This window comes from Cervus elaphus, chromosome 15 (genome assembly GCF_910594005.1).
Source record: "Cervus elaphus chromosome 15, mCerEla1.1, whole genome shotgun sequence".
Taxonomy (NCBI): Eukaryota; Metazoa; Chordata; class Mammalia; order Artiodactyla; family Cervidae; genus Cervus; species Cervus elaphus.
The window spans coordinates 5,501,439-5,528,766 of record NC_057829.1 but is presented as its reverse complement, the minus strand read 5'-3'; the positions used below and the strand labels follow the sequence as shown (position 1 = coordinate 5,528,766).

At 41.9% G+C, this 27,328-nt stretch overlaps 1 protein-coding gene and 1 pseudogene across 3 annotated transcripts in view; one reads left to right on the top strand and one right to left on the bottom strand.

Annotated features, from left to right (window-relative positions):
* The window catches only part of ERO1B (endoplasmic reticulum oxidoreductase 1 beta), a 65,777-nt gene extending 46,865 nt beyond the window's left edge, over nucleotides 1–18,912 (bottom strand). For all 3 annotated transcript variants that reach the window (XM_043925666.1, XM_043925667.1, XM_043925668.1), the window contains exons 1-2: nucleotides 18,589–18,912; nucleotides 6,759–6,878 (exon numbers count right to left, since the gene is read on the bottom strand). In XM_043925666.1, coding sequence (XP_043781601.1) covers nucleotides 6,759–6,878; nucleotides 18,589–18,690 — 222 coding nt within the window. In that variant the 5' untranslated portion in view covers nucleotides 18,691–18,912. The remainder of the gene's footprint in view (nucleotides 1–6,758; nucleotides 6,879–18,588) is intronic.
* Nucleotides 18,913–25,759: 6,847 nt separating this feature from the next.
* LOC122709538 lies at nucleotides 25,760–26,941 on the top strand (annotated as a pseudogene).
* Nucleotides 26,942–27,328: the final 387 nt, after the last annotated feature.

Here is a 27,328-nt window from a genome sequence, read left to right as displayed (position 1 = left end):
GAGAGCCGCTTTGCCCAATGTCACTACATCCAATGACTGGTGTAAGGAAATATAAGGCTAGACATCCCCCTGAAGTGGGGACAGCTCTGGGGGTTGTACTATCTTAAGAACTCCCCACTAGGGGCTTCCCTGGTGACTCAGTGGTCAAGGACCCACCTGCTAATGCAGGAGACACAAGTTTGGTCCCTGGTCTGGGAAGATCCCACATGCCTCAGAGCAACTAGGCTGGTGTGCCACAACTATTAAGCCTGAGCGCTAGAGCTCAGGAGCTAAAACTACTGAGTCCATAAGCCACAACTACTGAAGCCCAAGCTCCAGAGAAGAGCAACAAGAGAAGCCACCACAAGGAGAAACCTGAGCACTGCAACTGGGGAGTAGCCCCCACTCACTGCAACTAGAGAAAAGCCCTCACAGCAATGAAGACCCAGCACAGCCAAAATTAAGTAAGTACATTCAAAAAATTAAGAACTCCCCCCAAAGTGTCACCTGAGGTCACAGCTTTATTTCCCCCTTTGCCCAGTCCTGAGTCTCCCTTCCTTTTCCTTCTCTACATTGTTTCCAAGAGCTGCCCCTAATTAACCTCCTGGACGCTAAACATCGCCTCAGAGTCAGCTTCCCAGGAACTTAACCTGTGACAACTTGTCCAGCTCCAGAAAAATAAACTACTGCTATTTGGGGGGATCACATTAAATTTATATATTAACTCTGGGGCTTCCCAAGTGGCTCAGTGGTAAAGAATCTGCCTGCCAATGCAAGAGACCCAGGAGACACAGGATTGATCCCTGGGTCAGGAAGATCCCCTGGAGAAGGAAATGGCAATCCACTCCAGTATTGTTGCTTCAGAGACAGAGAAGCCTGCTGGGTTACAGTTCATGGGGTTGCGAAAAGTCAGGCACAATTTAAGGACTGAACCACAACATGGGGGAGAGGTAACATCTTTATGCTACAAAAGACATCTGCCCATTTGTTTGAGCCTACTTCTGTGTCTTGAAGAAGTGTTTTGAAGCTTTCTTCTTTTAGAAATAATAAATGCATTTCTTGATTGATTTATTCCTGTATATTTTATCTTTTTTGCTAATGTAAATGGGGATTTCTTCTCCATTATATCTTCTAACATTGCTTGTATTTATGAAGATATTGATTTTTCAATATTAAATTTACAACCTGCTGTCTTAATGTATTTTTTATTATTTGTGTGCAATGTATTATTTAGAGTTTTCTAGGTCTACTTTTGTCATTTATACATGGACATGGCTTTATTTATCCTTTTAAGAATTTTGTCTCTAGTTGTTTTTTCGTGTTCAACCCTATTGGCCAATATGGTCCAATATTAAATGAAATAGTAGGTGCTATTTCAACATCTACTGGAATACGGCATGGTAACCCACTCCAGTATTCTTGCCTGGAGAATCCCATGGACAGAGGAGCCTGGCGGGCTACAGTCCATGGGGTCACAAAGAGTCGGACATGGCTGAGTTGACTAAGCACAATACACATACACACGTGCTATTTCATTTAAGGGTCCAGTATTAAAGGAAATAGGAGGTGCCTTTTCAGCATGGTTCCTGATTTAAGGGAGAATTCTAGTGTCTCCCCACAAGTAAGATGCTGCCAATGCTGATTTACGACTGAAATTATCAGGGTAAAGAATTATGAAAAGTCAAAGTGAAAGTCAGTCGCACAGTCGCGTCCAACTCTTTGCAATCCCATGGACTGTAGCCCTCCAGGCTCCTCTGTCCATGGAATCCTCCAGGCAAGAGCACTGGAGTGGGTTGCCATTTCCTTCTCCAGAAAGAATTATAGATACTTCCTTATCCTTTTTTTTTTTCTTTTAGGCACCAAAATTTTTATTAACCCACCTTCTTGCTCTTTTAACATTATAAACCAAATTAACCTCTTTTTGACCCAGAGTTATGATGGGAACCATCAAGTTACAATGTGCTTTTATGTTTCTCTGGCCCCTCTTAACCACTGGCTATCATTCCTCTTGTCTTTCATCATTTTTAAAAGTCAGAATGTGCGACGCCCCTGGAGAAGAACGCCCCCGTGCTGCTGGCTCTGCTGGGCATATGGTACATCAACTGCTTTGGGTGTGAGACGCACGCCATGCTGCCCTATGACCAGTACCTGCACCGCTTTGCTGCCTACTTCCAGCAGGGTGACATGGAGTCCAATGGGAAGTACATCACCAAGTCCGGCGCCCGTGTGAACTACCAGACAGGCCCCATTGTGTGGGGGGAGCCAGGGACCAATGGCCAGCACGCCTTCTACCAGCTCATCCACCAAGGTACCAAGATGATACCCTGCGACTTCCTCATCCCGGTCCAGAGCCAGCACCCCATAAGGAATGGTTTGCATCACAAGATCCTCCTGGCCAACTTCTTGGCCCAGACTGAGGCCCTGATGAGGGGGAAGTCGACAGAGGAGGCCCGGAAGGAGCTACAGGCTGCTGGAAGGAGTCCAGAGGACTTTGAGAAGCTGTTGCCCCACAAGGTCTTTGAAGGAAATCGCCCGACCAATTCTATGGTGTTCACCAAACTCACGCCATTCATTCTTGGAGCCTTGATTGCCATGTATGAGCACAAGATCTTCATTCAGGGCGTCATCTGGGACATCAACAGCTTTGACCAGTGGGGAGTGGAGCTGGGAAAGCAGCTGGCTAAGAAAATTGAACCTGAGCTTGACGGCAGCAGCCCAGTGACTTCTCACGATTCTTCCACCAATGGGCTGATCAACTTCATCAAGCAGGAGCGCGAGGCCAGAAGCTAATAAACTCGTGCCCAGCAGTAGCCCCTGTTGTGACTGGTCCTTCTTGTCTGCCTGCCCAGAGTCTGCACTGCACGGTCCTGCCCAGAGCACCCTCTGGTTTTGGGCTTGGACCACGAGCCCTTTGGGGGAAGCTAGTTTGGAATTGCCACCCCTGCCCTCTCAGTGTCCACACCCTCTCTGTTCTACAGTTGGCTGAAGTGTTTCAGTGCAACTGATTTTTCTGATCTGTGTTTATTGTTCGTGTACTAGGAAGAAAAATAAATATGTCACAAAGGAAAAAAAAAAAAAAAAGTCAGAATGTGTACTGAATCTTGTTGAAGACCTAAAAGTCTCATCTTTACATTCCTGGAATAAAATCCACTTGGTCATGATATATTTTTTTGGTAACACATGCAAAACTTAGACATGAAATCATCTTTGATTTCACTGTTACTGTCACACCTTGCATTCAATCCATCAAAAAAGTGCTGTGTTACCTTTTACATATGACATCAACTGGATCATTTTTCACCTCTTCCAACTCTACCACCTTATTCTACATCCACATCACCTTTCATCTGAACTACTGCAATAGCCTCAGAAATCACTTCTCCATTTCCTGTCTCCCACCCTTATTGTCTCTTTTGCACAAATTCCTCCAATAGCTTCTTATCACACTTTATGCGATAATACGGCCCTCCAGTTTTTTAAAAGTCATTGTTTAATTCTCAAATTTTGATTTAAATGCTTAGATGAAAGCATAGTTTTATTTTATTTTTTGGCCACACCGTGCGGCATGTGGGATCTTAGTTACTGATGAGGGATTAAACCCATGCCCTTGGCAGTGAGAGCACGGAATCTCTACTACTGCACCACCAAGGGAATTGCCTAACTTTTTTCTTTTTAAATCAGGCCCCTAACTACCTCTCCAATTCTCCCTCTCATTCACTTTCCTCCAGCTATACTGGTCTTCAAACACCCTACGCCTTTATACCTGTAGTTCTACTCCCCTTCCCCAAAATCTTCTTTCTCCAGATCTTGTCATGGTTTACTCTTTCACCTTAGGTAGGTCTTTGCTCCAATGGTGCAGCCAAAAATACCTTCCTTTCCTGACCACCTTCTGTAAAACTGGGCTATCTACCTTCCCCACCCCTATTATTTCTTTTACTTTGCTTTATTTTCCTCCATAATATTTACATTATCACAGGAAATTATATTTTATTTCCTACTTGTTCAAGGTCTGTCTAATCATAATAAAAAGTTTCATAAGTTTGGAGGCTTTGTTTTATTCACTTTATCCACAGCACCTAGAATACACTTTGCTTGCTACAAAGTAATTTGATAAATATTTGGTAAATAAAAGAATGGAATGGACAGTAGAAGACAGAAAATATAAATACCAGCTACAGCAGCCAACTGATCAGTTGTCAGAGGTTAGGCTCTTACTTCTACTTGTATTTCCTTGCTAGATGAATCAAAACTATGTATGTGTGTTTATTTTACTTATTTATTTATTTTTGTATGTGTGTTTAAAATTAACCTTTTCTCTTAGCTTTCCTCTTTTTTTTAAATTCATATGTTGACAGAATTCGAAGAGTAGATAGCACCCAAATATCTTAGACTTGAAGCTAACGGATTAACTAGATCATTGCATTACTCTCCTCTAGGAGAGGGTATGAATACACTGTGGTTACATTCAGAGTAATTTCAATATGTTGGTTGGAACATTTTTAAAATCCCATGCATAAGGATGAACTGTATGTTGGCTATCCAAGCACACTGTTATTTCTGCCTACTTGACTTTCATTTTTCCTCCTTCTGTAACATGCCCTAATTTTCCTTTGAGAAACAATTTGCAAATATGCAAATACAAATAGGACTATTAACCAAATTGTCTTTTGGTCAAGGGGTAAGGCTATGTAACCCTACCAAGACCAATTTAGACCTTTCCTCCCAGAAGTCTGACTCTTGTATAATATAAAAACATAGGGCAATGGTTAATTTAATTCAAAATTTTGGTATCACAAAGAGAATGGCCATTAATCCCTGCTATAATTTTTGTCTCATCTGAAATATACTTCTTTAGCTTATCTTTCAATTTTGTGAGCTGCCTCACATTTCTTAAAACTTCTGTTTTGTTTGTAAGCCAACAAAAGTATGCTACCTTAGGATATGTAAACCACTGTTTCTTTTTTGGAAAATGTGGATGATGTTGACCTAACAGGATTTCAGTGTAACGAACAATTAAATGAGATATTCATCCACGTATTTGAATATTTGAGTGCTTATTACTGACCAGATGGGTGAAGATACAGAAACAGAAGAAACAGTTCCAAAAAGGGAGGGGTGGGAGAATGAGGCCACGACATTTTGAATGGACATGTGATCTGGACATTCCGTGAAGGGATGATCTTTGACAGAAGGAACACTTCCTTCATTGTATTAGACTGAACCATATGAAACAGGCAACAGTCAACCTTTCCAACTTCTAAAAGCAACAGTTTCATATGGGTAAGCCTAGTAATAGAAAGGAAGCAAGAGAAAGCAGTTACAAATGCAGACAGACATAAATTTTGGACTAGGAATTAGAAAAAGGTATTCTAACCTGTGTTGTTTGTATGAAAAATGTCTAAAATATTAGAACAGTTTGCTTAGGCATAGATTTCTTTTTGAAATAAGTTTATGGGATCTGCATCTTTAAAGGGTTTTGTATTGAGGAGATATATCCACTTTTTTGTATATTCTTAGTGCTGATGGGAAAAGGGGACGGGTTCCCAAATCTTTAGGTCTCTACTTTGGTATCTTTCTGTACAACTTAAAACTTCACATACAGTATATTTTTTAACCCTCAAAGTTATTTAAAAGACTAAGATAACCTATACAGAAACAGGATTTAAAAAATCATGCTCAATTTTAAAAATAAACTAAAAATGAAAATCAAAGAAAGTATAAACCCAAATGAATATTGAGAGCAAGAGTAGAGGCAAAAAAGTATAACAGCAGCTTTTAAACTATTGTTCTTTTGAAGCTGTGTTATTGCTACTGCCTGTAAACTACCACTGGTTATTCTGTGAAGGTCGAGAGTGGGCCCTCAGACTTAAGAACCAATGCTGCAGTCTTACTACAGTGCTGTTCTGCTTATGTCCTCAGGCTGTTCTATCACTCCTCCAGTGAGCCGCCCAACAAAGACATTTGTTGGGACTTTGCACGTGAGAGTTGAACTATAAAGAAAGCTGAGTGCCAAAGAATTGATGCTTTTGAACTGTGGTGCTGGAGAAGACTCTTGAGAGTCCCTTGGACTGCAAGGAGATCAAACCAATCCATCCTAAAGGAGATCAGTCCTGGGTGTTTATTGGAAGGACTGATGTTGAAGCTGAAACACCAATACTTTGGCCACCTGATGCGAAGAGCTGACTCTTTTGAAAAGACCCTGATGCTGGGAAAGATTGAAGGTGGGAGGAGAAGGGGACAACAGAGGATGAAATGGTTGGATGGCATCACTGACTCAATGGACACGAGTTTGGGTAAACTCTGGGAGTTGGTGATGGACAGGGAGGCCTGGTGTGCTGTGGTTCATGGGGTGACAAAGAGTCAGACACGGCTAAGCGACTGAACTGAACTGCACCTCTAACACTGATAGCACACAACACTGCCAACAGCACAACTTAAAGCCTGGGTAAGTGTGTCTAGATGACAAAACCTAACTCACAAGGGAGGCTGACAAAATAAGTCTCAGGTATTTTCAATGTCTACAGAGGAATGAGTCTTTGCGCCTGAAAACCCAAACTGACCAAGGAGAAATTCCCCAAACACAGGAAGGGAGTTCAGATTCGTAATGTTCAAAAAGACTAAAAGGCTTTCACTACAAGAGTTAATACAGTCCAGTGATAAAGGATATACACAGAGTGCTGAGAAGAATAGAAAAGGATTTTCCCGAGTCATAAAAGTCACATCTGTAGAAAGCTATAGAAAAATCTTCAGTACCGATGGAATCAAAAGTTATACCATACCTTGTAATAACGAAAATAGTCTCGTTCTTGCAGCTTTTTTATTTTGGGGAAGATTTTGAAGGTGTTGAAGTTATCGATGCTATCAATGTCACACAAGCAGTCATCCAAGACTCCGGTGACCTAGGGAAAAAAACACATATATAATAGAAAAGATGTAAATTAATGTTTCAACCTTAGAAAATCTGTACTATTATGTAATAAGATAAATTATGCCTTCAACTTAGTATTTGCTGATTAAAATATATAACATTTAAAGCTGTCACTTTTTACAATGGTCAGTTAAATAAAAAGCAACAGAAGGATTATATATACCCATTCTGAAGAAATAAACATTCTTGTTCAGTGGTCAAAAAGAATGGTATTGAATACTCTCACCCTTGTCTAAACATATACAGAATCCAAACAGTCACTGGAATACTAAGGCAACTACTTCCAAGATTAACCTGGAAATCACAGGCTGTAATAATACTGCTGCAGTAACTCTTTCTTTTAGATTCTAATTTATGGAACCCTTTTATGACAGACATGATGCTAAGAGCGCTACATATGTTAACACATTTACCCTTTAAATACCTTATGAAATGGCACTATTCTTCTCACTTTACATAAAAGGAAATTAAGGTTTAGCAAGGTTAAAATAATTTTTTCCAAAGTAGACATAAGACTTAGTCCCAAGTCTATTGTACTTTAAAATAAATGATCTTTACGACTACTCAAAGTAATCAAAGAAGAGAAACTGATATTTACAAAGTGAATTCAGAGTTGAAAAATTCCACAAAACATTCTTCGGCTAAATTTAAAAATGGTACTCATTAACATGCACAACTTGGATGAATCTTTATGGAATTATGCTAAGTGAAAAAAAAGACAAACCCAAAAGATGAGATACTACAAGATTTCATTTATATAACATTTTTGAAATGACAAAATTTTAGAAATGAAAAACAGATAACTGGTTGCCAGCACTTAGGGACTGGAGTAGGGGATGGGAGTTGGAGTGGGGAAGCAAGGAGACAGGTGTGGCTATAAAGGGGCAGAAAGGATCCATGCAGTGATGACATTTTTCAGTATCTTGACTGCAGCGGTGGACACACAAACAAACATGTGATATAAATGTATAGAACTAATCCACAGATATACAAATGAAACAAGTGAAATGAACACACATGATTACATCAATGTCAATGCTCTATTTATAATATTACACTATATGTTTACAAAATGTGTGTATGTCATGTCTGGCTTTTTGTGACCCCATGGACCGTAGCCCACCAGGCTCCTCTGGTGATTTCCTCTTTGGATTTCCTAGACAAGAATACTGGAGTAGGGTGCCATTTTCTACTCCAGGGGATCTTCCTGACCCAGGGATCAAACCCACATATCTTGCATCTCCTGCATCAGCAGGCAGATTCTTTACCACTGTGCCACCTGGGAAGCACTTACAAAATGTTACCACCGGGGAAAAACTGGATAAAGGGTAAATGACATTTTTATGTATTATTTCTCACAATTGCATGAACAATTATCACAATTAAAACTAGAATTTAAAAATAAAAATGGGATTCAGCCTGTTAAAGGTTATTCATGTGATCCACAGGAGTAATATATGCAAAGAATGATTTAAAAAATGGAAACTTTCTAGTTGTTTCTGTCTCATGCTGTTTCCCTGGGAGTGTAAATGTGTCCCATTTACACTCTAGGCCCCTAAATAATAATAGGGGGGGAAAGGAAACAAAATACATACCAAAAAGCTTTTTAGGCTTTAAAAATACTTTACAAATTTTTCTTAAATTGTTGACTTTTAGTTAGTAAACTGCAGCATTTACAAACATATTATTTGTGGTAGCGGTTGGAGTAAGGTATACAAAATTACCATGTACTTATTTCTAACTCCTAAAGACTACTATTAAGACAAAAACTTTGTGTATAACCAAGTTTTTTAAAATTAGATAGGAAAAAAAAAATAAAAGGCATCCAAACTGGAAAGCAAGAAGAAAACTCTCACTATTTGCAGATGATATGTACAGAAAATCCTAAAGACTTCATTCACTTAAACAGTTAGAACTAAAACATTCAGCAAGTTCCAGGACACAAAATCAATATATGAAAATAGTGTACAGTGTTTCCATACACTAATAACAAACTTTCAGACAAAGAAATTAAAAAATAATTCATTTACAATCAATTACATTGAAAAGAATAAGATAATACCAAAGGGAAAAAATAAACCAAGTAGTGAAATGCCTATAAACTGTAATATATTGATGGAAAATGTTGAATAATTGGAAGGCTATTCCATTCTCATGGATTAGAAAAATATTGTTAAAATGTCCTTAGTACTCTAAGCAGGATAAAGACTCAATACATCCCTGTCAAAATTCCAACAGCATTTTTACAGAATAGAACAGTCCTAAAGATTTGTATGGAACCATAAAAGACCTAGAATAGTCAAAGCAATCATGAAAAAGAACAAAGATGGAGGCATCATGTGCCCCAATTTCAAACTAGATTACAAACCTATAGTCATCAAAACAGTATGATACTGGCAGAAAAACAAACACAGAAGAACAAAACAGAATAAAAAGCCCAGAAAGAAGCCCATGAATATATGGTCAATTAATATTTGACAACAGAGCCAAGAATATATAATGGGGAAAGGACAGTCTTTTCAACAAACAGTCTTGAGGAAACCAGACAGACAGCCACATGCAAATGAATGAAATTGGACCACTGCCTTACAGCATACACATTTGAAATTAACTCAAACGGATCAAAGACTTGAACATAATAAGACCTGATACCATAAAACTATTGGAAGAAAATACAGATTTTAAGCTCCTTGACATCAGTCTTGGTGATGACTTTCTGGATTTGATACCAAAATTAAAATGTAACAAAAGTAAAAATAAACAAGTAGGACTATGTCAAATTAAAAAGCTTCTGTAAAGCAAAGCAAAAACACTAACAAAATGAAAAGACAACCTATGGAATTGAAGAAAATATTTGCAAATCATATCTAATAAGGGGTTAATATCCAAAATATATAAAGAACTCACACAACTCAATAGCAAAAAACAATCTGATTAAAAAATGAGCAGAGGAGGTTTCCCTGGTGACTCAGTGGTAAAGAACCCACCTGCCAATGCAGGTGGCACTGGTTCAACCCCAATCTGGGAAGACCCCACATGCCAAGGAGCAACGAGGCCCCTGTACCACAACTACTGAACGAAACCGAAAACCCTAGAGCCCACGCCCTTCAGCAAGAAAAGTCACCGCAGTGAGAAGCCCAGGCACTGCAGCTAGAGAAAAGCCTGTGCACAGTGAAGACTCAGCACAGCCAAAAATAAATGAATAAATAAAAATATTTTTAAATGGGAAAATATTTTTATTTAAGGATCTAAATATTTTTCCAAATAAGACATGTGAATGGCCAACAAGTACACAAAAAGGTGCTCAATATCACCAACATCAAGGAAGTGAAAATCAAATCTATAATGAGATATCATGTCACACCTGTTAGAATGGCTATTATCAAAAAGACCAGAGTAACAAGTGTTGGTGAGGATGTAGAGAAAAGAAAACCCTTGTGCACTGTTGGTGGACTGTATATTGGTGCACCCACTATGGAGAAGAGTATGGTGGTTACAGAAAAACTTTAAAATAGAACTACCACAAAAGCCAGCAATTTCACCTTTTGGTATTCACCTGAAGAAAACAAATATACTAACTTATAGATATATGTAGCCCCATGCTCATTGCAGTATTATTTACAATAACCAAGTATGGAAGTGACCTAAGTATCAATCGAAGGATGAATAAAGAAGATGTGGGATATATACACAATACACCCAGTAATGGGAAAAAAAATCTGGCCATTTGCAACATGGATGGAACTTGAGGACATTGTGCTAAGTGAAATAAGTCAAAGAAAGATAAATACCATATGATCTCACTTTCATGTGTAGTCTAAACAGAACAAAACAACAACAAACCCAAGTTCATGAATACAGAGAACAGATTGTAAAGGATATCTGATTTTTTTTTTTTTTTGCACTAATGAGGTACAAAGTTCTAATGTTTTATAAAACACTTGTCTTTCTGCTTGTGCAAAATTTCTGTTCATATCTTTTGCTCATTTTTCTACTGGGTTGTCTTTTTCAATGTAGTAATCAATATTGCTTTTTCCCTATTCTATTTTAACCTCTGGAACTCATCATACTAGACCTTCTTATTTTATTTTTCATGTTTCTTAAGCTCTCTATAGCATTTACTATCCTGTTACCTTTCTGAGCTTCATTATGAATAATTTATTTGCACTTATTTTCCATTCATTTACCCAACGTATTTATTGAGAGCCTAATAAGCTCTGCACTGTCCTAAGTACTGGGGATGTAATATTCGAAGAAAGAAAAGAAAAGAAAACGACAAAAATCTCTCTCCTTCGGGTGTTAACATTCTCATAGGAGAGGAAAAAATGCATCAGCAAAGTATAGTCTGTCGGATGATAATAAAGCAATATGGAGGAAAACTAGAAAATTGAGACAGGTGTCACAAAATTGGGATTACTCATTTTTGAAGAGAGACAGGTACAGAAGGTCTCACTGAAGTTTCAGCAAAAGTTAAAGTGGGAAAGGAGCAAATCAAGCCTTTTTTTTTTTTTTTTTTGAAGGGGGAGGGTGAAAAGAATTCCAGGCATTGAGAATACTAAATGCAGAGGCCCTGATGCAGTAAGGCCCAATGCCACCACAAAACAACAGGAAACAACAAGGAAGATTATCTAGTAGGGAAAAGGAGAATCGGGTCTTCCCAGGTGGCTCACTGGTAAAGAATTCACCTTCCCAGCAGGAGACGCAGGTTCAATATCTGTGTTGGGAAGTCCATGGAGTTGCAAAGAGTCGGACATGACTTAGCGACTAAACCACAACAAAAGGAGAATTAGGGACCTATTATTAAAATTTTGGCTTTTCTGAGTCAAATGTTTTCCCACACCAGCCAACTCTCCAACTCTCCAGCATCAACTGGGTGCCCAATTCAATTTTGATATTATCTAGAATTGGAGTAGAATCCACAGATTAAGGGTTCAGTCACACAGGACTGCTCCCACTTCAGATGCCAGTTTCAAGCCTTGGGTCACCTGTACTGACTGGCTATAAAAAGGGGTTCCCACAACTTCCTTCTCAGGTTTGATAATTTGCTAGAATGACTTACAGAACTCAGGAAAACACTTTGTGTTTATGCAAAGGGTCCAACTCAAAAAAAGACAAAAGGAGGAGATGCACAGGATAGGTATTGGGGTGCGCGTGCAAAACTTCCATGCCTCTGAGCTACCCTCCCAGTAAGTCTATGTGTTCACCAATCTGGGAGCTCATCAAAACTCATCAAAAACTCTCTTAAGAGTTTTTACAGAGCTCAAGCTACCTCATCCTCTCCCAAACCTAGAGGTCAGTGGGTAGGGACAAAAGTTCTAATCCTCTAAGCACTTGGCCTTTTTGGACCAGGATCATGAACCTTAAGCTCTCTAGGGGTTCCCACCTAAGTCACCTCAACAGCATAAACTCAGGTATGACTGAAAGGAGCATTCCTATTTCTCAGGAAATTCCAAGGCTTTAGGAGCTCTGTGCCAACAACAGGGGACAAACAGCAAGCATGTTTTTGTATTATGCCACACTGGGTTACACAGGAAACCACCGAAAAGTTTTAAAGCAGAGGCTAAAGGAATATGGAGAAGTACGAGGTGAGGATGAAGGGTTTCTCTTTCATGTTGTATGATCATGGAAGGTGACAATTTAGGTAAGTGGACACTGGCAGGTAAGGTGACACTTAAGCAGAAACCTAAGAAAGTGAGCGAGTGAATCATCTGAATACATGAGAAGTGTGTTAGCTATGCAGAGGAAACTGCAGGTCCAAGGGACTCAAAGCAAGAGCATATCTGCCAGCTTTGAGGGAGAGCAAGGTCAGTGCAGCTACAGCATATGTTTAACGGGGAGGAGACAGTGAGAAGAACAGATTTGAGGGGGAAAAAGTCAGGAATTTAGTTCTTGATACGTCAAACCTATTAACTATCCAAGTGGAAACACTGAAAAAGTAGTTAGATGTATGGATCTAGAGCTGAGAATCCTACTCTGGAGATTCTGAGATATAGATACTAAATACCATATAGATGGTATTTAAAGCCAAGACACTAAATGAGATGGCCAAGGTGGAGAGAAGAGAGAGTATAAGATTTGAACCTTGAGGTTCAAACAATTAGGAGTCAGGGCAGAGGATGAAATGCAAGGAATTCTAAGAAAGACTGGCCTGTAGAAAGGAAAGAAATCAGAAAAATATACTATCTTGGAAGTAAAAACAAAACAAAACAAAAGTATGTCAAAGACAGTGAGTGATGAGCTATGAAAAAAGTCTGCAAATAGTTTTTAAATCTTAGCTTTAGCAAAAAATTGGCTTTAGCAGCAAGAAAGACATTAGTGATTTTGACAAGAGCCATTTTGGAAAAGTGGTAGAGGCAAAAGTCAGACTGAAATGCGGTGAATGATCAGAATAGGAAAGGTAAAGAAAACTCTTTTGAGGGGTTTTTCTATAGGAAAGATAAAAACTAAGCGGAGTCATAATAGATTGGTGGGTCAAGAGAGAACTTTAAAATAGTAGAATTAACAGCATGTTTTATGATGACAGTAACAGGCTCAGTGGTAAAGAATCCACCTGCCAATACAGGAGACTCAGGTTTGATACATGAATTGGGAAGATCCCCTGGAGAAGGAAACGGCAATCCACTCCAGTATTCTTGCCTGAGAAATCCCATGGACAGAAGAGCCTGGTGGGCTATAGCCCACGGGGTCACAAAGAGAGTCAGACATGACTTAGCAACAACAACAGTCCATTAGAGAAGGTTAAAAAAAAAAAAAAAAAGATCAATGAACCAGAAGAGAAAGGGAAAATTTTCTGGAGCCATGTCCTTGAATTGGAAAGAAGGAATGGGACCAAAATCCAAGTGGAGGGATTGGTCTCTGATAAAAGTACAAACAGTTTATCTATGATAATCTACAGAAGTCAAAATATGTGGGTCAGAGACTAGTAGGTGGAGAGATGTGGATTATTCTGATTATTCCAATTTAGAAAAGTATGAAGCTAAGAGTTAGGATGGAAAAGGAGGTATTGGGAGATTAAGTAGGAAAAAAAGGACATAAAATGATTCTTCAATTCAATAATCATTTTTTTCTGCTGATATAATCAACCACTTCATCCATCGAGTTGTTAATTTGATTTCTAAAACTTCTATTTCATTATGTTTTAAACTTTGGGGTCATTCTTTAAAATTTCTTGTTCTTTTTCATACTTTTAAGTCTTTATATTTAAACATGTGAAAGTGTTAGTTGCTCACTCCTGTCTGACTCTTTGTGACCCCATGGAATGCTGAGCTGGATGAAGCACAAGCTGGAATTACAAACGCCGGGAGAAATATCAATAACTTCAGATATGCAGATGACACCACCTTTATGGCACAAAGTGAAGAACTAAAGAGCGTCTTGATGAAAGTGAAAGAGGAGAGTGAAAAAGTTGGCTTAAAACTCAACATTCAGAAAACTAAGATCATGGCATCTGGTCCCATCACTTCATGGCAAATAGATGGGCAAACAATGCAAACAGGGACAGACTTTATTTTTCTGAGCTCCAAAATCACTGCAGATGGTGACTGCAGCCATGAAATTAAAAAACGCTTGCTCCTTGGAAGAAAAGCTATGACCAACATAGATAGCATATTAAAAAGCGACACATTACTTTGCTGACAAAAGTAAGTCTAGTCAAAGCTATGGTTTTTCCAGTAGTCATGTATGGATGTGACAGTTGGACCATAAAGAAAGCTGAGTGCTGAAGAATTGATGCTTTTCAACTGTGGTGTTGGAGAAGATTCTTGAGAGTCCCTTGGGCTGCAAGGAGATCCAGCCAGTCAATTCTAAAGGAAGTCAGTCCTGAATGTTCATTGGAAGAACTGATGCTAAAGCTGAAACTCCAATACTTTGGCTACCTGATACAAAGAACTGACTCATTGGAAAAGGCCCTGATGCTGGGAAAGATCGAAGGCAATAGGAGAAGGGGACGACAGAAGATGAGAAGGTTGGATGGCATCACTGATTAGAGTTAAAGCACACTCTGGAAGTTGGTGATGGACAGGGAAGCCTGGTGTGCTGCAGTCCATGGGGTGGCAAAGAGTCAGACACAACTGAGTGACTGAACTGAACTAGACTATAGCCCACCACTCTTCTGTCTATGGAATTCTCTAGGAAAAAATACTTGAGTGGATAACTGTTCCCTTATCCAGGGGATCTTCCTGACCTAGGGATTGAACCCAGGTCTCCCTCATTACAGGCAGATTCTTTACTGTCTGAGCCACCAGGGAAGCCCCATTTAAACATGGTGATTTTAAATAATACCTGATTATTTGAAAAAAATCTACACTTATTATAGACCTATTTCTATAATCTATATTTCTAAATATCTCATTCATGTTGCCTTTGTGTATTCTCTGATTTTTACTATTAGCTTATTTTTTTTGACACTCTATCTTCCAAAATTCTTTAAGGCTTGGGTAGACAATGAATTTCTCCAGAGGAGATGGTGATAGTGATAGTTTACTCACTAAGTTATGTCTGACTCTTTTGCAATCCCATGGACTGTAGACCACCAGGTTCCTCGCTCATGGAATTTCCCAGATCAGAATACTGGAGTGTGGCCATTTCCTTCTCCAGGGGATCTTCCTGTCCCAGGGATGACATACCCATGTCTCCTAAATCTCCTGTATTGGCAGGCGATTCTTTACCACTGAGCCACCAGAGAAGCCATCCAGAGAGGATGGATATCTGTTTTCACCTGTAAATTCAGAGCACACCAACCTGCTGCTGGGGCTGCTAAGTCGCTTCAGTCGTGTCTGACTTTGTGCGACCCCATAGACGGCAGCCCACCAGGCTCCTCTACCCCTGGGATTCTCCAGGCAAGAACACTGGAGTGGGTTGCCATTTCCTTCTCCAATGCATGAAAGTGAAAAGTGAAAGTGAAGTCACTCAGTCGTGTCCGACTCTTAGCAACCCCATGGACTGCAGTCTACCAGGCTCCTCCATCCATGGGATTTTCCAGGCACACCAACCTGAGATTGCTATAAATTAAATTTTCCACTTAAAGGTTTTCCCAGCACAGGTAGCATGAATTTGACCTGTATAAGGGCAGCTCATGGTTACAAATTATCAAGGCAGCTTCCCCCTCACCCCTTCCCCTAACAAGTCTGTTCATTTTCCCCTTACTTGTGGTGGATTTCACTTCTCCTTATATTTAAGATTTAGCTCTTGGGAGTCCAAGCTTACAGTGAGGGCCCCTTTCACTTCCCTCTGTTTGGGCAGACGCGGGTTTTATTTCTTGTTTACACCACTCCATGCAGTTTGTCAGAGTAGAAGCTCAAGGTCTTCAGAGTTCAGGGGAAGTCATCAGGGTAATGGCACTGAAGCAGCACTGAGTCTTAAAGTTCTGGCTTTCCATTTTGGGGGTTGGGGGAGGCTTCATATATTCCTTGATTCCATGCCAGCTCAGAAATGCATTTAGAAAAAATTTAAAATCGATCCGAAGTTACTTCTTTATGGGAAGATTAACTTGTTACATCATTTGTATGCACTACTATTTAAGTTTCTAGTGTTTCATCATACTCAAGGTTGGCCAAAAAGTTCATTCAAATACAGTACAAAGCACACTTGCATTTCATTTACAAGAACATGGGGTATATGTTGTACAAATGCCTACTTGTGAACAGAAGTATTCTTCAAAAAATTAATTCTTTTCTTTATTTTTTACTGGTTTTCTTCCAAGTTAGTGAATGAAGGAGAAGAGAAAGAACTGGCTTAGTTCTACCTTTTTATTTTCCTGGGTCTCCCTCTACTTTATTTCTATACCACAAAGAAGCAAGCATACTGAGATGCAACGGTATAGACTGGAAAGATACTCTCCTGCACTTACTTAACATGTGCGATATTAATCATGTAAGCTCTTTGAATGTCAGTTACCTCACTGTGGGAAAGATGTGTCAAATGAAATGAGACAATGTATTTTTAAACATGTTACAGATTATAAAATATGATTGAACACTATATGAGAAAGTACCACCGGAAACAAAAACCTATGTATTCAATTTTGAGGCCTCTTTGGCACATCCTACCTTGAATATGCACAAATCCTTAACTGTTGAACTACATATATTCATTTGGACATAATGAAATTTAAATCATATATATTCATTTGGATATAATAACATTTAAAGTACACATGCAATTATAAAACATTAATACACATAATTTGTGACAGGAACCTAAAATGAAGCTTCTAAATTGGTGAGAGAGTATCCAATTAAAATATACTATCTAAAAAGAAAATGAGAAAAAAAAAACAAATTTTAGAAAAATATCTAAATGTAAATTCTATTCAAAAAGAAATAGCCCAGTAATAACTAGAAAGTAATTTTATCAAAGACAATTTAGAAAACATACTTTTTGTAAGTCTGGTAGAGTGCCATTATCTATTTCAAGTGTTTCCAAGCGGTGTTGTAAGATAGCTAAAAGGATAACTACATTAGTTACTTGCAGGCCTGGTTTAAAATGCTGATTCCTGGATCACATCCAGATCCACTAAATCAGAAAAGCTGGTAGTGGGCCCAGAGAATCTGCATTTTTAACATCGCGCCCTCCCAAACTAAAAGTCTGCCCCTTTTATTTTTATTACTCATTTAGGAAATATTCATACAGGGACAGAAACTGAGTATTCAGGCATTCTGGAGTTCAGAACACCATAGGGTCATGAAAAAAAAGTGTCTGAATATAGTCAGAAAAACATGTTTGCTCTGTTACCGTCATAGTTACCTTCAATTTGACTTAACCATCAGCAATAATTGCTTCAAACCATGTCTCCAGTCATCACCCGGCCACCTGAGATACCTTTTCTTGTTTTTGTTTTTGTTTTTTTTTAGCTCTTAGCAGTTTTGCCACTCTGCAGCAGGTGCACACTAGACAGCACTTGGCAGAAGCTTATTCAAATTCTACTGTATTAAAAAAGAAGCTTTTATTAAGGCAAAAGACCCTGGGAAGCTAACTCTGGTTTCTAGCATATTGAGAACCCTTCTGTAAGCTACGCCTCACAAAGAACCCCCAAACTCTAATTTATCGGTCATCACTCACTGCTGAGGGAGCCACAAGGTCAGACACGAACCCCCCTCTCGTACCTGAGCTCACCTGGCGATGCCACTCAGCAGACGGAGTACAGCCTGGGTAAAAATACAACGGTCCTGAGTAAGAGAGGCGAGGGACTCTCTAGTCCAAAAGTCAAGGAAGTTCAGACTTGTACCCCTCGCGATCCACTTGGCTTCTGCAGGGCCGCTGGGTCTGTCACCCACCCCCCACCTGCCCCCCATCCCCTGAGTTCCCCGCGGGGAGAGCGTCCCCATTTCTCTGTGTGCTCTCGTCCCAGAACAGACGCAGAGATTTTCATCCCCGTCCCATCTCCCGCCACACTCGGAGCCGCTGAAACATCAGAAAGATAAAAACGAAAACACCTCAGGGGACCGTCACCATCTTCCTCTTTTTCCTGCCATCACCCCGTGTCGCCACCCCTCACACCGCAAGCGGCTCGCAGGCGTTTCCTGGGCTCGATGATCGGGGCTTCAGACCCCCGGCTTTTCCGCTCGACAGAAACCTCTCGGGGCTCCAGCCCCGGCCCGCCTGAGCCTCAATCGCGGCCCGGTCGCCGCCTCCACCGCCGGCGTTCGGCCGGGGGTCCCCGCGCCGCCATCACTCCGGCTCACCTGGGCCTCGACGACGCTCGGGAGGAAGCTCAGGGTGACGAGAAGCTGCACCGCGGCCGCCGCCCCCTGCCCTGCGCCGGCCCGCGGGACTCCCGGGCTCATGCTGACCTCTCCCCCCGCCGCGGCCGGCCGGGCCCCTCGGGGCCGGGAAACGGCGGGCGGCCGGGGCGACGACCCAAGGGGACTGTTCCCGGCGGCCGAGAGACTCCAGGGTCAGAGGTCAGCACGCCGGTCCAGGGGCGGAGGACGCTCTCCCCGGCGCCCGGCAGCTGTGAGTGAGGTTGAAGAGCCGAGCGCCCCCACTTCATCCCCCAGGCGGCCCCGCCCCCGGCTTCCCCTGCGCCCGGCCACGCCCCCTCTGAGCGCGAGGCCTTGTGGGAATTGTGGTCCAGCGCGGCCCGGTGGGCGCCGGCGGCCGGAAGGCGGGGCCGGCGGAGGGGGTAACTGGAGAGCTATCGCTGAGGGACCGCTCCGCCTCCCCGAAGCCTGGGCTCCACGGCGGCCAATGACGCGGGACCACGCGGGCCTTCAAAACAAGAGGCGGTGCGGACGGGTGGAGAGGAACGCCCACTCTTCCCGCGGAACACCGCCCGCGCCCCCTCGCCTGGCAGTTGCTACTGGATACCCGGCGGGGGCCCTTCCCCCTGTCGTTGTCCCCTGATACCCGCACCGCCCCGAGGCTACAGGATTCGCCCAGGATCCAGGCAAACGAGAAACAAGGGCTCTTCGACGTTCAGTGTCTGGCGCTTTCTTTGGCTCATCCACTTTTCTGTAGCCTCCGATCTATCGCTGGTGCCTAGATGAGCCCCCTGAGACTTGCGGAGTTGGCTTGGGCTCCTCCATCTTACACGCCCCAGATGTGGATGTCGTCCTCTGACTGGTCAAGCGCCGACCCCTGTGTTGACACATACAAACATAATGCACGTTAAAGGATGGGAACAAACCCACGTTTATATAAAATCTGGCAATGGGGTTGAACAGAAAATTTGGGAGTGATAACTGGGTTCAGCTCCCACCTCTAAACATTCTAGTTGATTGTGTGACTTTAGACAAGTGCTTAACCTCTCTGAACCTCCGTTTGTCTGTCTCTAAATACACGCATACTCACTTCAAACATTGTTCTAGGATTGCATAAGATTTCATACATAAAGGGCTTAGTATGGTCCTAGGACAAAAGAAATGTTCAATAAATAGCTGCTATGAGTTTTATTAATAGTCTTGATTTCTGGTAAACTAGTAAGGCATCACCTTAAGGTGACCTTGTAGTAATCTTGTAGTGTGTAGGTTTCCCGTCACTTTTATAACAAATTACCACAGATTTAGTGACTTAGAACAAATTTATCATCTTACAGTTCTGGAGATCAGGAGTTCAATTAAGATCAGCAGGGCTACATTTTTTCTAGAGGCTTTCTCTAGGGGAAAATATGTTACCTTGCCTTTTCATTGGAAGGACTGATGCCGAAACTGAAGTTCCAGTCTTTGGCCAGCTTTTTCAAAGAGCCAACTCACTGGGAAAGACCCTAATACTGGGAAAGATTGAGGGCAGGAGAAGAAGGGGGGAGACAGAGAACGAGATGGTTGGATGGTATCATTGACTCAATGGACATGAGTGAGCAAACTCCGGGAAACAGTGAAGGACAGGGAAGCCTGGCATGCTGAAGCCCACAGGTCTCAAGGAACCGGACACGACTGAGTGACTGAGTAACACCAAAGAGGCCACCTACATTCCTCAGCTCATAACCATGCATCGCGCAGTCAGATTTCACTCCCTCTGTTTCTGTTGTCACATGCTTTCCCTCTCTAACCCTAATTCTATGCCTCTGTCTTGTAAAGGACCCTTGCAATTACTTTGGGCCCACCAGATAGTCCAAAATAATCTTCCCAACTCAAAATCCTTAACATAATCACATTTGCAAAGTCCTTTTTGCCGCATAGGATAACATACTTAACAGGACCTGGGGATTAGGGTGTGAGCATCTCTGGGGGGGCATTAATCAGCCTTCACATAGTGCTTTATATCAAATGAAGCACTTTCATAATTGGCTGGGCCTAGTGCAAAATGATGGAGAAGGCAATGGCAACCCACTCCAGTATTCTTGCCTGGAAAATCCCATGGACGGAGGGGCCTGGTGGGCTGCAGTCCGTGGGGTCGCTAAGAGTCGGACACAACTGAGCGACTTCACTTTCACTTTTCACTTTCATGCATTGGAGAAGGAAATGACAACCAACTCGTGTTCTCGCCTGGAGAATCCCAGGGACGGTGGAGCCTGGTGGTCTGCTGTCTGTGGGGTCGCACAGAGTCGGACACAACTGAAGTGGCTAAGCAGCAGCAGCAGCAGCAGCAATGCAAAATGACAATGCAAGGTCCTGGCTCAAAAAAAATAGAGTTTCAAGACAATGACAGCAGAACATTAACACACAGGTCACATGCCCAGAAGTCAGCCCTGCTGTCCTTTTCTTCAACACCTTTTTCTCCTGCCTCCAAACATGTCTAGTTCATCCCTGGCTTAAAAGCAAAAATAGTTTTTACTTGATATGCTTGGAAGTTGTAACAGAGGTAAAGTGAATGCACTAATTCCCTTTGGTTGTAAGTCACAAAAATCAGCTCTAGCTTTAAAAAAAAAAATTAAATTTCAGCAAATTTTAAAAGTGTGGAATAGTTTTTAGTATGCAGAAAGATTTTGCTGCTCATACCTCAGGAAAGGAAAGTCCATCAGGACAGCATTCAGAGACTTCAAGTAGAGTCTTTTCTAGGACACTGACATTGGATTGAGCAACTCCAGTCATTTTAGTCTTTGTCCCTCCTAGCAAAATTCAGATTTCTTCTAGAGTTTACCTCGGGGAGAGGGAACAAGCTATTTGATTGATAACTGTACAGTACTATGTGGGATGAGCACAAGGTGATAACACAGATGAAGAGTAAGTGTTACTGCCTTCAATCATTAATGGAAGGGGAAAAAGATGCTGGTCAGACAAAACCGACTGTTGTCCCTTTCAGAAAGTCATGGATTTATTCAGCTACTCCCTTTGCACATACTTTTTTTCCCTTAAACCTCAGCATGTATTCACACATTCATTAAATTACCCCCGACATCCTGAGCTTAGAATACCAAAAAAACACACCTCAGGACACTGGTAGCCCCAAAATAGCAACAATATGCCTTCTGTCACCAAGAGTCAGACAGGACTTAGTGACTGAACACCAGCAATAACAACAAATGCCTTCTGTACTTTCTGTAATTTTTTATCTATTAACACCATCTGGATTAGATGACCCTAATTACCTGAAGCGAAAGTGAAGAAGAACTGAAGAGCCTTTTGATGAAAGTGAAAGAGGAGAGTGAAAAAGTTGGCTTAAAGCTCAACATTCAGATCATGGCATCCAGTCCCATCACTTTATGGCAAATAGATGGAGAAACAATGGAAACAGTGGCTGACTTTGTTTTTTTAGGGCTCCAAGATCACTGCAGATGGTGATTGCAGCCATGAAGTTAAAAGACGCTTACTCCTTGGAAGGAAAGTCATGACTAACCTAGACAGCATATTAAAAAGCAGAGACATTACTTTGCCAACAAAGGTCCGTCTGGTCAAGGCTATGGTTTTTCCAGTGGTCATGTATGGATGTGAGAGTTGGACTATAAAGAGGGCTGAGTGCCAAAGAATTGATGCTTTTGAACTGTGGTGTTGAAGACTCTTGAGAGTCCCTTGGACTGCAGGAGATCCAACCAGTCCATCCTAAAGGAGATCAGTCCTGGGTGTTCGTTGGAAGGACTGATGTTGAAGCTGAAACTCCAATACTTTGGCCACCTGATGCGAAGAGCTGACTCATTTGAAAAGACCCTGATGCTGGGAAAGATTGAGGGCAGGAGGAGAAGGGGATGACAGTGGATGAGATGGTTGGATGGCATCACCAACTAAATGAACATGGGTTTGGGTAAACTCTGGGAGTTGGTGATGGACAGGGAGGCCTGGCGTGCTGCAGTTAATGGGGTCGCAAAGTCGGACATGACTGAGCGACTGAACTGAACTGAACTGAAGGTGTAGAAAAATTGACCACATTTCTCAAATGAAAATATTTCCAGACCTCCCAGATCTATTAATCTGAGAAGTGTCAGTCAGTACAACTCTCTCATTTCAAATAATGGCAATTTACAATTGATTTGGCTAGGACAGATTATTGAGGCAGTTAACCTGGAGGTACAATCGTCATGTCGATGGTGATCCTACTAGGGTCAGTCATGACTGTGTTTCCCATGGTTCTTCATGTAACCAAGCAATCAGCCATGGATGACCTGAGTGTGCTTCAGCGTTTTGAATGATTACTGTCAAAATGTGCGAAGTCAAGATTAATATTTATACTTGAAATTTGTCACATTTACAACATACACAAAAATATATTTATATTGGGTTGGTCAAACTGTTAGTTCAAGCTTTTCCATAGCTTCTTATGGGAAAACCCAAATGAAATTTTGGGCCAACCCCATATTTATTGCAGATTTCGCTTTGCTTTCAAATACGCCTCTCTGGACCCTTTGATTTCCCTCCCCTACTTTTCACTGCATATCTCACTCCTGCTCTGAGAGGATGACCAAATTTTCTCATCTCTGTAGTCAGGAGTGAGACATTCAGACATTCATTCTGATAGTTCCTACCTAGCACATTCCTTTAGCACCAACAATCTGCTGTTCTGTATTAGCTTGTCCTGTGAATACATATACTATAGACATCTAGAGGGTAAAGCTGTGGAGGACTCGAGCTTCTTTGTTCTCTTTAACGGCTATCTCAGTTCCTATGAGCAGTAATTGGTAAACATTTGTTGATTGGTTAATGTCAGTTAGGATCTTAATTTATCTTGGAGGACGTCTATCTGAGAACCAGTTCTGGGTATGGTACCCAGGACTTTTCCTGTGGACAGATGGGAAGTGTCTTCCTTAGACCAGAACATTTCTGGTGAAGGCACTAAGATGAAACCTGCAGCTTTTCTTTAAGGCAGTGAATTATACTTCTTTTAACAGAGGGTATTGGGGGACTAGCAAAAAAACAAAGACAACTGAAGGAGTAATTGTCAGAGGACTGGTTGAGACCAATTACTAGAAATCTACTATGTCAAGAGTTCTGTTTTTTTCTCAAGCACTTTTTGAAATGTCCATAGGTAACAGTTGAAGCAAAGGCTTGACAATTGTCTAGAGTAGATTACTGTAATGCTTAAGAGACTTTGTGAATTAGTCAAATTGCGTTAAGTATTTATATTTCCAAGATATCATCAAGGTGTGCTTCTTTGATGACTTTTTTTTTTTTTGGCTTGGTTAACTTGTGACTTCTAATGAAGGAGGAGATTGCTGATTAATGTTTCTAAATAAAAGTCAAGGTAATGGGGTGGAAATTTAATAACACCAGTAATTTTCACTCCTGATAGCAAGCTGAATTGTGATTAATGAACCTGCTGAGTAATGACAATCTGTTGTGTTTAAAGAACTGTATTTGTAGATGGTAATTCTGTGTTAACAACTGGCCACAGCATTTTTAAAAGTGAATTTATACCTGTAACTTAGCAATAAAGAGAATTTTTGCTTGATGATAGGATTTCTGAATTTTACTGAGGGCATTTCTTCCCCTTTTCAATTCACAATAGAGATGAAAAGTACTAAAAACAGAACTTGGCTGGCCCATGGCTTGTTATTCGTTGCCTACCTAAAGCATTCATTGTTTTTCTTGAATATTTATTCAGCTGTGACACTTACGTATTTTCACTTAACAGCATTAAAGCTGATAAACTTGAGTCAGAATTGTTTCCATTTCTAAAGGAGTTTACATAGTGATATACGTAGTTTGGATAAAACTTTCTTTTATATAACAAACATTTTATGGTATTATTCTAGAAGTTCATATATTATGTGATCAGGGAAACTCCTATTAAATGTAAATAGAAAAACTAGAGTCATGATTCTGCTGATTTTATCCCCCCCCCACTCTAATTTCTAGAATTTAAAAGACTGTATAATCACAAAGTCCTTACTCACTTCCTGCACACTGTCTGTCTTCTATCCACTCTCCTATTCCAATCCACTCCACAAAGGGACCAGGGCACACGACCACGAAAGAATGCTTGCATAACGTAGAAATGAACACCCCAGGGAATAGAATAGGGTACCAAAGTCACAGAGACAGTGACTGCAGACAGGGGATAGCAGAGATGGTTCCAGGTGGTCATTCAGTGCCTGCTGGAGGTGTTTCTATGTCAGCAATGACTGAGTTCTTTCCTCCTGTCAATCTGTACCCCCAGTAATAGGGAACCTCAAGAAGTTTAGTTTCTTCAAATTCAGTGCTTTTACCTGAGTCCAATCAAGCATATATTATATATGGAGTTCAGTCAGCTGCTTCATCTTTGTCCTGCTGCTTCTCCAGTGGTCACATTCCCACTTCCTCTCGCCAGCCTTCCTACCCTACTGTCTCCCTTCCACAACCCCTTCCCCCAGTAGAGTCTGGTTTTGATTGTCCAGTCTCAGTTGAGCAAGAACCTGAATTCCATCATTCTCACCTATTGGCCAACATCCTGACTCAGATTTAGATTCCATTTGGCCTTAACAGAATCACATACTTGCTGGATTCCATTGTGTATTATTTCCTTTGTTCTATTTAGGAACTTTTCTGTTTGTTTGTTTGCTTTCTTTGTCACGCCATGCATTGCATATAGGATCTTAGTTCCTCAACCAGGGATTGAACCTATGCCCTAGCAGTATGAACTCAGAGTCCTAACCACTGAACTGCCAGGGAACTCTTTGTTTTTTTTTTTTTTTTTAATGATGTATAGTTGATTATTGGTTTTGGGTATAAAACATAGTGATTCCATTTTTTAAATAAATTACACTCCATTTAAAGTTATCATAAGACATTGGCTATATCCCCTGTGCTGTACAATATATCCTTGTAGCTTGTTTATTTTTTATATTCTCTCATATATACACATTCAAGTATCCCCTTCCACTTGAGCAAGACGACCAGCAAGACAACCACTTGAGCAAGATGACCAACATTTAGAATGTTACCTAAAAAATTCTGTTCTCACCCTGCACGGTGCTGCCCTGCCAGCTCTTATTCCCAGACTGAGGCTCAGCCCCCTTTGCCGGCATTCACCACTTCTTGCAGAAACAGAAATGCTGCCAGCCTGTCCAACAAGCTGCTTTACAAAGCCACTGACTTCAGCCTGGCTGCCTGGGGACGCAAAGCCCTGGGCCTCACGGAGAATGAGATGCCACGCCTGATACACATGCAGGAGATGTCCTCCGCCTCCAAGTCACTGAAGGGGGCCATGTTGCTGTCCGTCTGCACCTGACCGTGGAGACAGCTGTCCTCAGTGAGACCCACGTCGGTCTGGGTGGTGAGGTGCAGTGGTCCAGCTGCAATATCTTCTCCACCCAGGACCACGCAACAGCTGCCATTGCCAAGGCTGGCATACCATGCCCGGAAGAGTGACATGGATGAGGGGTATCTGTGGTGCATCCAGCAGACGCTGTGCTTCAGGGATGTGCCCTTGAACATGATGCTGGACAATGGTGCTGACCTCACCAACTGCATCCACACCAAGTACCTGCAGCTCCGGTCTGACATCTGAGGCATCTCTGAAGAGACCACAACGGGGGTCCACAACCTGTATAAAAGGATGGTCAATGGGATCCTGAAGGTGCCTGCTGTCAATGTCAGTGACTCCTGACGTGAGGAATGCGGGTAAGATGGCGGTGGAAGTGGGCTGTGGCAACAAGGGCAAGGGCTGTGCCTAGGCCCTAAGGGATTTCGGGGCCCGATTCATCATAGGGGAGATGGACTCCATCAATGCACTTTAGGCTGCCGTGGAGGGGTGTGAGGTGACCACCATGGATGAGACCCATCAGGAGGGCAGCATTTTGTCACCACTATGTGCTGTATCAACATCGTCCATCAATCCACACTTTGAACAGATGAGAGATGATGCCACTGTGTGTAAATCAGATGCTTTAACATGGAGAGTGATATCAGGTGCCTAAATGAGAATGCTGTGGAGAAGGCAAACATCAAGCCCAAGGTGGACTTGAAGAATGGGCACTGATCATCGGGCTGGCCAAGGGCCAGCTGCACCATGGCGCACCCCGGCTTCATGATGAGTGACTCCTTCACCAACCAGGTGCTGGTGAAGATTGAGCTGTGGACCCACCCAGATAAGCACCCTGTGGAGATCTACTTCCTGCCCAAGAACCTGGATAAAGCAGTGGCTAAAGCCCCCCTGGGCAAGCTGAATGTGAAAATGACCAAGCTGACTGAGAAGCAGGCCCAGTACCTGGGCATGTCCCATGATGGCCCCTTCCAGCCTGACCACTAAGAACCAAGCCTGCCCTTTGCTTGCCAGTTGCTGTCCTTTCCTGGGTCCCACCTCTCCTGCAAGCAGCTCAGTCTCTTAGTCCCATCTGACTCTTTGAGACCCTGTGGGCTGTAGCCCTCCAGACTCCTCTGTCCACAGGATTTTCCAGGCCAGAATACTGGAGTGGATTGCCATTTCCTCTTCCAAGGGATCTTCCCCACCCAGGGATGAAACCCACATCTCTGGCATCTCCTGCATTGGCATGTGGAGTCTTTACCACATGCCACCTGGGAAGCTCCCTACCTCTCCTCCCCAAGAGCAAAAATGCCACCACCTTTGAAATTGGTTCAGTAATGTCCCCCCCACCCCAACTCCCTAGGGCTAGTCACTCAGTCTTTGGCCTCTGCT